The sequence below is a fragment of the Miscanthus floridulus genome, chromosome 16 (assembly GCF_019320115.1).
Source record: "Miscanthus floridulus cultivar M001 chromosome 16, ASM1932011v1, whole genome shotgun sequence".
NCBI classification, from domain to species: Eukaryota; Viridiplantae; Streptophyta; class Magnoliopsida; order Poales; family Poaceae; genus Miscanthus; species Miscanthus floridulus.
The window spans coordinates 31,575,605-31,590,069 of NC_089595.1; the positions used below are offsets into that span (position 1 = coordinate 31,575,605).

At 49.6% G+C, this 14,465-nt stretch overlaps 3 protein-coding genes across 3 annotated transcripts; 2 read left to right on the top strand and 1 right to left on the bottom strand.

Annotated features, from left to right (window-relative positions):
• The first annotated feature begins 312 nt into the window (after nucleotides 1-312).
• On the top strand, nucleotides 313-678 carry LOC136510531 (transcription factor PAR1-like). Its single transcript, XM_066504948.1, has one exon. It carries the CDS (start codon nucleotides 313-315, stop codon nucleotides 676-678), a length of 366 nt encoding a protein of 121 aa, XP_066361045.1.
• Nucleotides 679-9,532: 8,854 nt separating this feature from the next.
• LOC136510532 (transcription factor PAR1-like) lies at nucleotides 9,533-9,898 on the top strand. Its single transcript, XM_066504949.1, has one exon. It carries the CDS (start codon nucleotides 9,533-9,535, stop codon nucleotides 9,896-9,898), a length of 366 nt encoding a protein of 121 aa, XP_066361046.1.
• Nucleotides 9,899-12,237: 2,339 nt separating this feature from the next.
• Nucleotides 12,238-13,647, bottom strand: LOC136510533 (aspartic proteinase nepenthesin-1-like). The gene has a single exon (XM_066504950.1). It carries the CDS (start codon nucleotides 13,645-13,647, stop codon nucleotides 12,238-12,240), a length of 1,410 nt encoding a protein of 469 aa, XP_066361047.1.
• Nucleotides 13,648-14,465: the final 818 nt, after the last annotated feature.

Here is a 14,465-nt window from a genome sequence, read left to right on the forward strand (position 1 = left end):
TCTAGCTAGCTATGGATAATCACTACAGAAACAGAAGTTAATTATTCCTGATCGTCTTTTGTCATGCCAATTGCCAATGCATGCCACCTAATTCCCGCAGGCATATCTTCTTCTTCTCTTCCAGCCTACAGCTCCTATAGCATCTATATAAACACCCCTTGCCCACTCTCTCTAGCATCAATCCCCTCATCCTCATCTATCTCCCTCTAGTTTATCAGATTCCATTCTTCATTTCTCTCCTCATTATCCCATAGTCCCAACTGCAAGTAGCTACAGCCTACAGCGCTGCAGTTTGCAACAACCACGATTGTCATGGGTGCCCACACCGGCAGCCGTCGTTGCAGCCCGTCGACATCGACGGCGAGGAGAAGAAGAAGGCCGGCAGCATCCTCCGCCGCCACCGTAGCCGCCAGTAGGCCTTCACTGAAGAAGCCGATGAGCAAGGACGATGCCGCGGAAGGCAAGGCGAGGACAAAGGCCTTCAGCAGGCGAAGGGACATGGAGGTGAGGAAGAAGATGGAGGTGCTGAGGCGCCTCGTGCCGAGCGGCAGCGGCAGCAGCGATGACGACGAGGTCGATGAGCTCCTTCTGCGCGCCGCCGGCTACATCGCGTGGCTGCAGTCGCAGGTGACGGTCATGCAGTTCATGGTCGACGTGCTCGAGGACACGAAGCATTAATCATTTTTTTATCAGGCTTGAGAATTGAGATGACACATGTGTAATACACACCATATACATGATATTTACTTTTGTACTGGACCTCTTGGGTTCATGTGGTTCTTTACTTCTCTATCTCTTTCACTACTGGAAACCGCCAATTTACCGAGTGCCTGCGGCACTCGGCAAAACCCGAAATACACTCGGTAAAGGCTTTGTCGAGTGCCGCACTCGGCAAAGAGCAGTCGGCAAAGAACCCGTCGGCAAAGGTTTCTTTGCCGAGTGCCACATATCGGGCACTCGGTAAAGCCTTTGCCGAGTGTCACGTCAGCACTCGGCAAAAAAAAAACCAACGTTAACTCTGACGGCCTCTTTGTCGAGTGCCACCTCAGCGGCACTCGGCAAAGAAAATTTTTCTTTTTTTTTTAAAAATCTTTGCCGAGTGCCATGGCTCTGGCACTCGGCAAAGCTGGGAAATTGGGTCTCTGCTTCCCAGCTTTGCCGAGTGCCGTGGTCACGGCACTCGGCAAAGCCCTCTTTGCCGAGTGTGGCACTCGGCAAAGAAGGGAAAAATGCTATTTTTTTGTTTTTTGCTTTCCATCAGCGCAAACAAAGAAATCACATATATATCAACACACATCACATGATATATCACATACACATCCATATTCCATCACATACACATCCATAACCCATCACATACACATCCACCATCCATAATACATCACATACAAATCCATTGTCCATAATCCATCATACATTCGCATCATCCATGACAATATCCATCATAATATATATATATATATATATATATATATATATATATATATATATATATATGTCTCTAGTAGTAGTCCAACATAAGGCTAAGTCTAACACAAGTCCATGCAACATGAAAAGAAACAAATAAACGATACCTACTGTTAGCCTTCCCACCCGGAGTGTGAACTGCCACCTTGAGGAGGGACAGTTGTCCACCCGGCCTGTGGAGAAGGGCCACCTTGAGGAGTCGGGTTCGAACCTGCCGACTATTGCTGCACAAAGGAGAAGCGAATTCATGAGTATCTACAGGAGGACCGCACAAGCTAAAGAAATAAACAACCATATATACTCACCGGAGTCCCTACAGGAGGAGGAGGAGCCACAACTGGAGCAAGTAGCAACTGTGGCACGACCACACCTGGCAAGGTCTGAAGGCTCACCATGAAGCTGAACATGTCCTACAGCCTCTGCATCTCGGCTGCCCTCTGGGCTTGTACAGCCTCCATCTCCAGCCGATGGGCCTCTGCCTGGGCCGCCTGCCGGGCCTCCAACCTCCGCAAGTCGGCCTGCAACATTCCACCTGCAATGTTTAAACAATGCAAAGGCAAGGTAGATGTGTAAAAGCAATGAACGACGAATAAAATAGTACTAACCTAGAGTTCCGCCATCTGCTGCTGTGAGCTCTGCTGCCGAGAGCGTATGGGGAGGGAGGAGCTCGTGCTCCTTGCTCGAATCTCGGCGAGGTTGGGAACATAGGCGGAGTCGACTATGCTGTCCGCCATCTAGTACCGGTCGTGCTGCTTCCCTCCTCCTAGCCTCATCAGGAGGTCTGTGTCTAGGGGCTGGGTGGCCAGATCGAAGTCCTCCCCATGGCGCTCGTGGACCGCCGAGGTGTACTTGCTAAGCTTGCTGTGGACGCTCACGCTGGTGTACGCCTCGGGCTCATCCGCCGGGTTGTAGGTGACTTCCGGGGCCGTCGCCTTGCTCTTGTGTGCCAGGGCGTACGCCATGAACTCGTTGCATTCCTGGCCTTGGTGCACCTGGGACTGCGAGGAAAACACAAAGATGATTATAAGTAATGAGAATTGAGCATTAGAATAAATAAATAAAGATGAAAACACAAAGAAGATTACCCATGTCTGGGCGTACGCGCTGAGGCTCCGGTTGCCTTGGTGGTGTGGCGCCCCACCCATCTGTAGGTGGTAGTCCTGACGGATGTTGTGCTTCTCTGCCCACTCCTCTGAGAGCCACCTGTCCACAATGGCCTCCCAGCAGAGGCGGTGCCTGGCGCACTAATCAGGACATTGCTGCATGCCATCAAGTTATTGATATGTCAGAAGATGAAATGAAGCCTACCTATTCTTCATGGAAGGAGTCAGTATTAATGTTTCGTACTTACCAAGAGGTACTGCTCCTTGGTGAGCATCCTGGTCCTGGCATCGGCCTTCCTCACCACCTAACCAAGGACGTCGGCGCTGTAGTTGATGATGCACTAGAGCCACGTCTCGTGGTACAGGTCCGAGAGTCGGGACCTACAGACCTTGTCCTACACTCGTGACGCCCGGTCCTCAAACCCTTCGTCGCACCTGAAGAAGTCCTGCATACAGACATCATGTATCGTTTCATTATTTCAAGAACAACCAAAGAAAGCGTAGTATTGACCAATTTAGTGCGATGAAGACTCACCCAGAACTCGGCCTTGATCCGCGCCGCAACGGTGCCGAACTCGCTGTCCTCGGCAGCGTAGAAGTGGTCCCACGTCCAGGGTGGCGAAGTCACCAGGCGTAGGTGACCATGCCAGGGTAGTGCTGCCGAATCAGAAGGCCCAGGGTGCCATTGATGTGCTGGCCCGTTCCGGACACAACTTCCCAGTTGCTGCAAGAGTCATTAAGAAGAATTGTTAGTCTCCAGTTCGATTTTCAACATGTCATATGAAATAGTAGTGAAATAATACTTACTTGTCGCCGTTGGGTCGAATCACCGGGCGCCGGTGAAGTGGGATCGGCCGCACCGAGAGCTGCGAGGGCCCGCGCAAGTAGACTCCCGACGAGGTAGAGCCAGAGGCAGTGCTAGTGGAACCCCCTGCTGTCGCTATCGCCGCCTCCCCGTGGTCCGATGAGTCAGAGGAAGTGCCACCCCCTCCTATGTGCAGGCCCACCGCCTAGTCGTCCTCGTCCACCGACGGGGTGGGAGCCGGCTGCACCCTTGTCCTTGGATGGCCACGGGGGCGGCCGCTCCTCGTCCTCCTCGTCGACGGCTCCGGCAAGGGGTCCTCCTCAGCGTGGGGTGGTGAGCGCTCCCTCATGTAGAGGGAGTTGACCCCCCGACGGGCCTGCCTTCCGCCCGACATTTTGTTGAGTGCCTGCAATTTCAAAGAGTAAACCAATTAGCACAGTTAAATTACAAGTACTTATAAAGAGATGTAAAATAAACGAAACATAATTGCAATAATAATAATAATAATAATAATATAGTATTACATGAATTAGAAATATTCTTCACGATCGGCAGCGGCTGGATCATAGGTGTCGTCATCACTATCAATATTGTCGAGTAAATCAGGCTCATCTCCATCGTTGTCATCATTGTCATCGCCTAACTATAATCGCTCAAGCATTTGTAAGTCCTTAGCATTTTGCACCTCTTCTCCGTCGTCCTCATCTCCATCGTCCTGATCAATGTCATTGTCTACTTCCATGCCCATCAGCGAAAACATGTCTATGTCAAACCTCCCTTCTAGCCCCTCTGGTTGATAGAACTCCTGTGTGTTTGGGTCAAAGTTGTAATCCTCATCGTTTGGGACAGGCAGTTTACCGTGCGGCGATACCAACTGCACAAGGTACCAACCGATAAGATTGGGGTCTTTTTGGCACGCCCATGGGAGATAATAAACTTGCGTGGCCTGTTGAGCCACAATATAGACATCCTCTCCTTGATAGACAGAATCCTGTCGAATTTCGACTTGTCCAATCTCAGGGGTTGTTCTTGTGACATTAGGATCGAACCAATGGCATTTGAATATGACTTGATTAGGAGCTTTGCGACACTCAAAATTGAGCTCGTATATTTCTTCTACTATGCCGTAGTAGTCGCGCTCATCGGTGCCGGGCGTACAAACTCCGGTATTCGTGGTTTTCTAATTGGGCCGACTCCGCTCATAGTTTCTTGTGTGAAAGCGATAGCCATTCACATCATAAACGATGAATGACTTGACCTTGTAGGCGAAGCCTTTGGCGAGCCCTTTCAACTCAGCATCCATTTCCCCATCCTTGCGGGCCTGCAAGGTGAGGCCGGATAGATCGTTACATTACTCGCTCGTAGAAGCAAAGTGGGATGTCAAAGATTGAACGAGGTAAATTGGACGGTGCCTTCGTATCGAACCAGGATATGAAATTGGGCACACCATCTTTGAGAAGACTATCTTCTTCTTGAGGGGAAGGAGTCATATTCCCTCTCCAGTATTTATTTAGAAATTTCCTGAAAAAACAAGAGATAAGGGGGTTCGATAGATGGAGGATAGTGACAAGGGCGTATGTAACAAGCTCATTGAGAACTTACTGCACATAAGGCTTGACTTCATCAAGGTTCAACAACACATACAGCATGATAGTGCGCCACTCATCATACCGCAAGGTCTTGGTGCCCGATGCGCTTGTCTTTCCGAGTTGCCCTTTGAAAAGGCTGAGGTTCGATGAACTCTCGTCCGCGTTGTAACGAGGGGGATGATTGTGCATGCTGGGAAGGCCATCCTTATAGTATGCTGTTGTGAAGTTTGACACCTCCTCCAGAATGAATGCCTCTACCACAGAAGCCTCAATTTTGGCTTTATTTCTACACTTTTTCCAAAGAATCTTTAGACATCTCTCAATTGTATAGCACCAATGGGCCTACACGGGCCCCCCATTCGTGCCTCGTACGGTAGGTGCAAAATCAGATGCTGCATCGCCAGGAAGAAGCCGGGTGGGAAGATCTTCTCCAACTTGCAAAGCAACACAGGTGCCACTTTCTCCAAGTCATCAATCATGTCCCGAGATAACTCCTTGGCACAAAGCTGGCGCAAGAAATAGCTCAACTCTACCAGCACGCTCCACACATGCTCAGGGACGTATCCCCGGGTCATCGCAGGAAGGAGCCGCTCAATCCATATGTGGTAGTCATGACTCTTCATCCCTAAGATTTGCATAGTGGACAAGTTCACTCCCCTATTCAAATTCGCCGCATGCCCATCAGGGAACATTAACGTCTAGATCCACTGCAGTACTTCCTTCCTTTGGTCCTTTTTCAAGACAAAATCGATCGGAGTCCTTCTCCATTTCTTGCCGGGCGCGGGAGGCTTCATCACTTGCTTTGGCCTATCGCACATTGTTGCCAGGTCCAGTCTAGCCTTAATGTTGTCCTTTGACTTATCAGGAATGTCCATGAGTGTTGCAAAAAGCGCCTCGGTGATATTCTTTTCTGTGTGCATTACATCAATGTTGTGTGGAACAAGAAGGTCATTGAAATATGAGAGCCTAGTCAAGCCCGATTTATGAGTCCACTGGTGTTCCTCACCATATCCAATAAAACCACCTTTCTCTTTATCATCTTTGAGAGCCTCTATCTCAGCACGGACCTCAGCACCGGTCATCATCTAAGGTGTAGGGTCGGTGACTTGAACCCCTTTCCTGAAGTTCTTGATGTCTTGTCTGAATGGATGGTCAAGAGGGAGGAATTGATGATGTTGGTCAAACGAAGAAAACTTGCCACCCCTCTTTAGCCAAGTGAAGCTCACAACTATCTTGCATATTGGGCATGGGAACTTCCCGTGAACACACCACGCGCAGAATATGCCATACGCTAGGAAGTCATGCAGGGAGTCGTGGTACCACACATGCATTGTGAAGTTCTTCTTTGTAGCTCGGTCGTATGTCAGTACCCCCTTTTCCCAAGCAAGGATCAATTCATCAATGAGAGGCTCCATGAACAAACCCATCTTGTTCCCCGGGTGTCCAGGAATTATCAGTGACAAGAATACGTTCTTGGGTTGAAACATGACGCTGGGGGGGGGGGAGATTGAGGGGGATCATGAACACGGGCCAACAAGTGTACGGGGCCGCCAGCAATCCATAGGAGTTGAACCCATCTGTTGCTAGCGCTACACGTACATTCTGAGCCTCCTCAGCTTTACCATGATGTATGCCATCGAAATGGGTCCATGCATCGCCATCCGAAGGGTGTACCATCTTGTCAGCATTGTATCTTTTGCCATGTTTGTGCCATGCCATCTGTTTCGTGGACTCCTCTGTCATGTATAGCCGTTGGATCCTCGGTATGATAGGAAGGTACCGTAGGACCTTCACGGGGATACCAAGCTGTTCCTTCTTGCCATCACTAGTGTAGACCTCCAGATACCTAGAGGATTTGCACTTTGGACAGTGCGTTGCTTTCTCGTGATCTTTCCTAAATAGGACGCAACCATTCGGACAAGCATGGATGTGCTCATACGGCATCTTAAGGGCACGAAGAAGTTTTTGTGACTCGTACAAGTTCTTCGGCAGAATGTGACCCTCCGGAAGCAGGGATCCAACAACTGCCAACATACCATCGAAGTTGTCTCGACTCATGCTACACTGCGACTTGAATGCCATTAGGCGTCCAATGGCATCCAGTTGTGAAACCATTGTCTTTTCATGAAGGGGCTTCTGTGCCGAAGACAGCATATCGTAGTACGCCTTTGTGGATTCCTCTGGCTCGTCCTCTAATCCTTCACCGAACCGTGCCTCCTGAAAGTCATCCATCCAGTCTGCTACCCCCGCATCTCCATCAAAAGCCTCGAGGCATGGTCTCACCACCTCCTCTCTAATACAATCGGCTTCACCATGGTGGATCCAGCAGGTATAGTTTGGCGTGAATCCATACTTGCAAAGATCTTCCCCCACGTTCTTCCTATTCTTTCTTACACGGTTGTCACATTTGCTGTAGGGACACGGCATCCGACTCGACCCTCTAGCAGCCTCGCCAAATGAATGCTCCAAGAAAGCATTAGTCTTAGTCATCCATTCTAGGGTCATGCTTGCGTGGCCCGTGTACATCCAATCACGGTTCTCCATCCTCTGGCATATACATATGTAAGCGAGTAATATAACCAGCAATTGCATCTACACGACGTTCCTACCATCTAATAGGTGAGGATAGGTCCTAATCCCACCCGCGGATGCGTAGATGAGGTCAGTTTCAATGCTCCGCTCCTATCCGAGATAGAATTTCGGCAGCACCTCCCTGTTGTTCTGCCGATACACGTCCTGCAAGGGAGAGTGTGTATCCAGAGAACAACAGGGAGGTGATGCCAAAAGTCTGTCTCGGACCGGAGCGAACCATGGAAACTAACTTCATCTACGCATCCATAGGCTGTCCAAAATACGTGAACAATCCGAAAGAGATACGGTCGCAGATATGCAAAGATCTTCATACCTCCGACCGTATCTCTTTCGAACGGGAGACGCCTAACTAGGCTATGTGACCATATAAAACATGCATGCAAAGGAGGAGGGGGTTATACCTAGGGTGGCGGTGGAGTCAGGCTAGCGGGGCAGTGGCGTGTCGGTGCAGTGGCGAGCCGATGCGGTGCAGGCAGACCAGCAACGCCGACGAAGATGATCGGGGTCGCCGAGTCCCTCCCACGGGTCCTTCTCCTACATAAAAAGGCATTAGGTTAGAATCCATTGAAAATTTCGGCAGCACCTCCCCTGCACGGGGAGGTTTCCAAAACCTGCAAGAAACGTAGGCGCGATGGCCAACAACCACATATATACCAAACATAGGCACGAAGGCCAACAAACATATATATACCAAGACGAGCCATGTACTTTAGTTCTCTTTCCATGCAGATGAAAGTATCGAAGTAGTACAACAACAAGTACTACTACCACTACAACTACTACCAACACTAACACTACTACTACAAACACTACTACTATCACTACTTACTACTAACAATACTACTAACTACTACTACTTACTAACTACTACTAACACTACTAAGTACTACTACTAACTACTACAGGTGTAGGGCATACCTTCGCGACGAGAATGGCAGCGACGAGGGTCAGCGACGACGGCGGGGACGACCGCAGCGGCGTGAGGGTCGATGGGCCTAGGCCGGCACCTTCCTTCACCTCTCCTTCTCCTTCTCCTCCTCTCTTCTCCCCTCCTCCTCTCTTCTCCCCTTCTCCTCTCTTCTCCCCTGCCTCCTCCTCCTCTCTTCTGCAGTGGCGCGGTGGCCGGGGCGGAGAGCGCGGGGGCCCGCGCGGGGAGGCGCGGTGGCCGGGGTGGATTCCGCACAAGTTCTAACCAGCAAACTACGCTGTCAGTGTCCTAGCTTTGCCATTCTCCATGATCCGGTAACGAGACTAGGATCCCCTCTGTTGGATCTCCTCGCGCTCCTTTTGCCGGCCCTCCCTCCATTGTGGTTTCCTCCCCATAATCTCCTCGTGCTCCTTTTGCCATGCCCTGCCCTGCCTGCATTCTCCCAGCTGTCAATGTGCACCGTATCGTATCCACATGCACATATATGATATGATCTAGCTAGCTATGGATAATCACTACAGAAACAGAAGTTAATTATTCCTGATCGTCTTTTGTCATGCCAATTGCCAATGCATGCCACCTAATTCCCACAGGCATATCTTCTTCTTCTCTTCCAGCCTACAGCTCCTATAGCATCTATATAAACACCCCTTGGCCCCTCTCTCTAGCATCAATCCCCTCGTCCTCATCTATCTCCCTCTAGTTTATCAGATTCCATTCTTCATTTCTCTCCTCATTATCCCATAGTCCCAACCAGGGAAAAATTTATCGGCCGAAATCTCCCGATATTTCCGATATATCCTTTTTATCCATAGGTGCCGATAAGAAAATATCTATCTTTTTCGTACAAATTTTGTTTAATTTATTTAAATTTACTTAAATTCAAATTAAATTTTATTTGAATTTGGTCCGATATTTCCGATATATCATGTTTATCCTCTTTATCTGTGACCCCCGATAAATTTTAATTTCCGAAAATGAAAACCTTGGTCCCAACTGCAAGTAGCTACAGCCTACAGCGCTGCAGTTTGCAACAACCACGATTGCCATGGGTGCCCACACCGGCAGCCGTCGTTGCAGCCCGTCGACATCGACGGCGAGGAGAAGAACAAGGCCGGCAGCATCCTCCGCCGCCACCGTAGCCGCCAGTAGGCCTTCACTGAAGAAGCCGATGAGCAAGGACGATGCCGCGGAAGGCAAGGCGAGGACGAAGGCCTTCAGCAGGCGAAGGGACATGGAGGTGAGGAAGAAGATGGAGGTGCTGAGGCGCCTCGTGCCGAGCGGCAGCGGCAGCAGCGATGACGACGAGGTCGATGAGCTCCTTCTGCGCGCCGCCGGCTACATCGCGTGGCTGCAGTCGCAGGTGACGGTCATGCAGTTCATGGTCGACGTGCTCGAGGACACGAAGCATTAATCATTTTTTTATCAGGCTTGAGAATTGAGATGACACATGTGTAATACACACCATATACACATGATATTTACTTTTGTACTGGACCTCTTGGGTTCATGTGGTTCTTTATCTCTTTGTTTGATTGATGACGCCCCTGAGGAGGGATCGATCCTGAAGCTTGAGCAAGAGCCGCTTGCTGAACTGGATAACCCTTTTTTTCTTTCAAAAAGCTACCAGCAATAGCTTTGCCGAGCATGCATTGATAAAGAAGTATAAAATATCAAGGTTTTAAATCTCCGGCTATAGCCTCCGCTATCTCCGGCTATAGCTGTTTGAGAAGGATTTAGCTAAGTTTTTCCATGTACAAGTTAGCTCTTAGCTGCCGCTATAGCTGGCTATAGCCTGTTTTCGGATATAGAAAGCTAAATGGCTTAGCCGGCTATTTAAAACCTCGTAAAATATACAACACAACACCACAAACCCTTCAAGAGATGGGCTTGGGCTAGATGTTACCGCTGTCTTGTGCATGATCACCAAGTCAGCTCATGCAAGAATTTCTTTCCGATGCATCCATCGTTGACGCTCTAGACATCGAGAGTGGCATTGTTTTTTTTTTTTGATCCAGCTGATCCTACTTCTCGCAAGTTGTTTCCAACTCTGTGAAACCTCACCATCCCTCACAAACAAAGAGTTGGGTGTCGCTCTACTATGTTAACAAACTCTGTGGCTATGTCTGTACCGCAAGGACATGTCAACTCATCATTGACTACAAGATCTTATAGTTTGTGTGGTAGGATGCTAGTCCCGTTTACCACAACTGTTGTTGTGTCTCTCCTGCTTCGATGCCTTTGAACCTCAAGTCTATGATCACGCCTTTGGTGGAGTCCTTGCGATCGGAGCTCAAAACCTTCATTGCAATTATTCGTCTAGAAGAAGTGATGCATCCCCTCAAGGAGGAGGCTTCTACCACCAAGTTATTGCTAGCGCGTGTGGCCAACCATTTGGAAAACATTCAGAGCCACATTTAGAGCATGCTTTCGTTGTTGACATGGACACATGGTCGAGCTCTTTGGTCCCTGTTCTCTGGCTCGGTGCTCTCCTGTATCATCGATCCTTTCTTCTCTTGTGGTAGCTTGCACGCCTGTTGACTCCTTGTTGTTTGAGGACACATGTGTGTGAAAGCTATTGATTCTGTCATACATGACGTGACCACAAGTATCTCTGTTAAGGAGATTCACAAATAAACGGACCAAAGACTTTGACATAGAACTTGACCAAAAGATGCCCCTGGTGCATGCCATTGAGGGTGGCCTCCGGAACCTCCATTGTTCATATGATCAAACAAATGCCACTGTAAGTTCTATCTCAACATGTAAGACCTTTACATCATCTTTTACTAACTATCCACATCATCTTTCACTAATAATAATCATGTAATGTCACTAAGTTCCAATCCCTTAATGTAAGCTATCCATGCCATCTCTACTTTATTTCATTTCAAATTCTTCGCAATTCCCACAGCAACGCGTGAGGTATCTTCTAGTTTATTCCAAAATCTCACACAATCTAGGCAACCAAACAAGCTAGACAACTCCTCCATGATAGATTGAATTGGTGAAAAATGGTCTAAAATGAAGGAAGAGCATCTCCATGAACCATCTCAAAATGTAAGACAATCTGCACAAATTAAATGCAACAAGCTTGAAATGAAAGGGAAGCTAATTACCAACCCTGGCGTGCTTTCTTCAAAAATCACCACCCTCCATGAGCTTCATGGAATCACGGTGAGAAGCCGGTTGGAGGAGGAGGATGGGGGGTTTTGTACTGTACATTTTCACCACCGAGTTGATATAAGAAGCGACAACGACGATGTCTGTTTTTACTGTGTTCTAAACTCTAGGTGATGTGATGGAACTCAGAACCGATTATGATAAATTTTTTCACCTCCGGCACCAACCACGAACTGCCAGTGAAAATGGGCTCTCCTTTCACTGTAGGTCTGTGGTTGGAACTAACCGGCTGTGATACACATTTTCACGGACGAGTCGGGCATCCTCTGGGCTCACCCACTTCAGAATCAGCAGTGAAAATGCATCATGGTCAGTTCGCTGGAAACCGGTAGTGATGGACTGCATGGAAAATGGTTTCTGCAGTAATGTTTGTTAAATCTATCACATATATATTTATGCAAATTTTCTACTATTCATAGATTTGATTTAACGTTTAAAAAAATGCTCGCATTGAAATGCGTGCAAATTTATGAGGCTAAGGAGTACAAGTATTTTTTTTCTTTTTTCTCGAACAGGAGAGTAAGTATTTTTTTTTCAATACACATACATATATATATTTGCTAGTTAATATCAAAATACTGAAGTATACATATTATTGTAGATATAGAAGCATAGAAGCATAGTGATAGAAAATTGATACAGGGGACGAGGCGAGCCTGATGCCTCGTTGGCTTTGTAGCTGTCGCAGTTTGCCGGCTGGAACGACAAAAGCGATCTGCGGACGTCGTGCAGGACGAGGTAATTCTTCTGCATGACGTTGCCCATAATAGACAGGCTGGGAGACTTCTGGACGACCCAGCACACTACGCCGTCGCTCACTTCCACGACGTAGTTTGCCATCGGCAAGGCCATGTCAGCGCCGCCGTCGAAATGCAGCACCATCGCCGGGACAGCGCTCGAGAGCAGCCTGCCATTGCTAGGTTTCCGGTAGCACGCCTCGAATCCGTCCCAATCCTCTACCTGGGTAAGGTTCGTCTGCGACAGGAACGCCGCCTTCGCCTCCGTGTACGCCGGCTCAGCAAGATACGTCAGCGTCGTGCCGGAGTCGAACACGACACCATTGGGTCCGCCAACGCCGGCCGTCGTCGCCGAGCCGATCGTTATGCTACGCAGGTTCACGGCGTAGAAGGTGGTGGACGCGAGGAGGCCGGTGGACTGCACACCGGCGCCTGTCATGGTGGCTAGTGAGCCGAACAGCAGAGGGCTGGCCTTGGAGGCGTCACCGGTGAGGCAGTACATGAAGGTGCCAGCGTGGAGCTGGGAGACGAGGGACAGGGGCCCGCGGCCGAGCCCGACGAGGCCGGAGCCGGTGCCGTAGTTGCCCTCCGACGCGGTGGTGCAGCCGAAGCCGACGCCCGGCACCGCGTCGCCGCCGAGAGTGAAGGTCTCGCTCCCGAGGAACCCCTGCGTGTACTGGGGACGGTCGCCGCCGCCAAGGCCGTAAGAGTACGTGTAGTCGCACTCGGTGCCGCCGGCGGCACACCGTGCGACAGACCGCAGGGCGGTGCACAGACGGTGCGAGCACGGGAGCTTGGTGAACGTGGACGACGTGTCGGGGTGGTACGAAGGAGAGGAGGAGCCCCACGCGGCGCCGGCGCCGCACTTGGTCCAGATCAGGTCGCTGCCGGTGTCGGCGAGGGCTGTCAGCTCCTGTGGCGGCGTGCCGATGGAGAACTCCATGTCGTAGGCGCCGACGACGCCGTCCATCCACAGGGGTACTGTCTCTGTGTTACTATTATTACTGTCCAAGTGGCTCGCCGAGGACTGCTTGTCGACTTGGGACCGGGCGGCGAGGAATGACAGCCGACGGTGAGACTCTTGAGCGGCCTGCGTGAAGTTGATGGCGGTGGTATCAGTGCGGGCACGGCGGATCATGGTGCCGCGGAAGCCTCGGCTTTCAGCATCGGCCGGAAGAGCGGGAACGACGAGGAAGAAGATCATGAACGACGCGAGGATAATAACTATGTGATTAGTAGTCATTTTGGATTTTCACAAGACGTGCCGCCTGTGCTTATTCCTTGATGTTTGCGTGGAGCATAGATTGATATATAGCAACGAGCACGTCGACTGCATTGTGGATATTGCTGAGCAAATACTTGGAAATTTCTCTTCAAGTGCCGTACGGCCTTCTTGTTGCACCCACGAACAAGAAGAACTTCTTGTTGCATTGCATTGTTTCAACCGCGCGACCTAGGTCGTCGCTGCAATGGATGAGCCTCGGGTTTTTCGTCGCCTACACAGCGGGAGCTGCATCCTCATTCGTCCGATCCCCAGTGTCGGCTACTACTTGAGCACTAGAATAAGCTAAGTTTATGCTCGGTATTTCTTAGCATGGTATCTTGCAAACTTTTTTTTTTCTGTGTAGCCTCGATCGCGTAACAACGATGATTTAATATAAGAAAGTACTAAATACATCTTTCGTACGTGTAATAGATGGACGTTGGTCCGTTCTAAAAAGACAAATGTTATCGCCATTCTGTTACTGAGTGTTTGGTTTAAGGATTTAGTTGATATGATCAATCATTTTTTTACTTCTCATTTCTTGTTTGGTTTGGTAGAATTAAATGAGTTGATCCATTAACGTTTAAATTCTGGGTATAGGGCGTCCGTCTGCTCGGGCGGTGCTGATAGTAGGCCGTGACGCAGCCCAACAACCGCATCTTATCTGCTCATCCAACCATTCTAAAAAAAAGAAGAAAAACTCACCTCACCGTAGTGCCGCGACAGCTCTCCGCGACGGTGCTCCGCCGTGCCGCCTCGGCGAGCCGCTCTCCACTGTGCTTCCCTCTCCATCGCGC

Coding starts and splice junctions, on each gene's coding strand:
- LOC136510532 (XM_066504949.1), top strand. CDS start 9,533: ATGGGTGCCCACACCGGCAGCCGTCGTTGCAGCCCGTCGACATCGACG.
- LOC136510531 (XM_066504948.1), top strand. CDS start 313: ATGGGTGCCCACACCGGCAGCCGTCGTTGCAGCCCGTCGACATCGACG.
- LOC136510533 (XM_066504950.1), bottom strand. CDS start 13,647: ATGACTACTAATCACATAGTTATTATCCTCGCGTCGTTCATGATCTTC.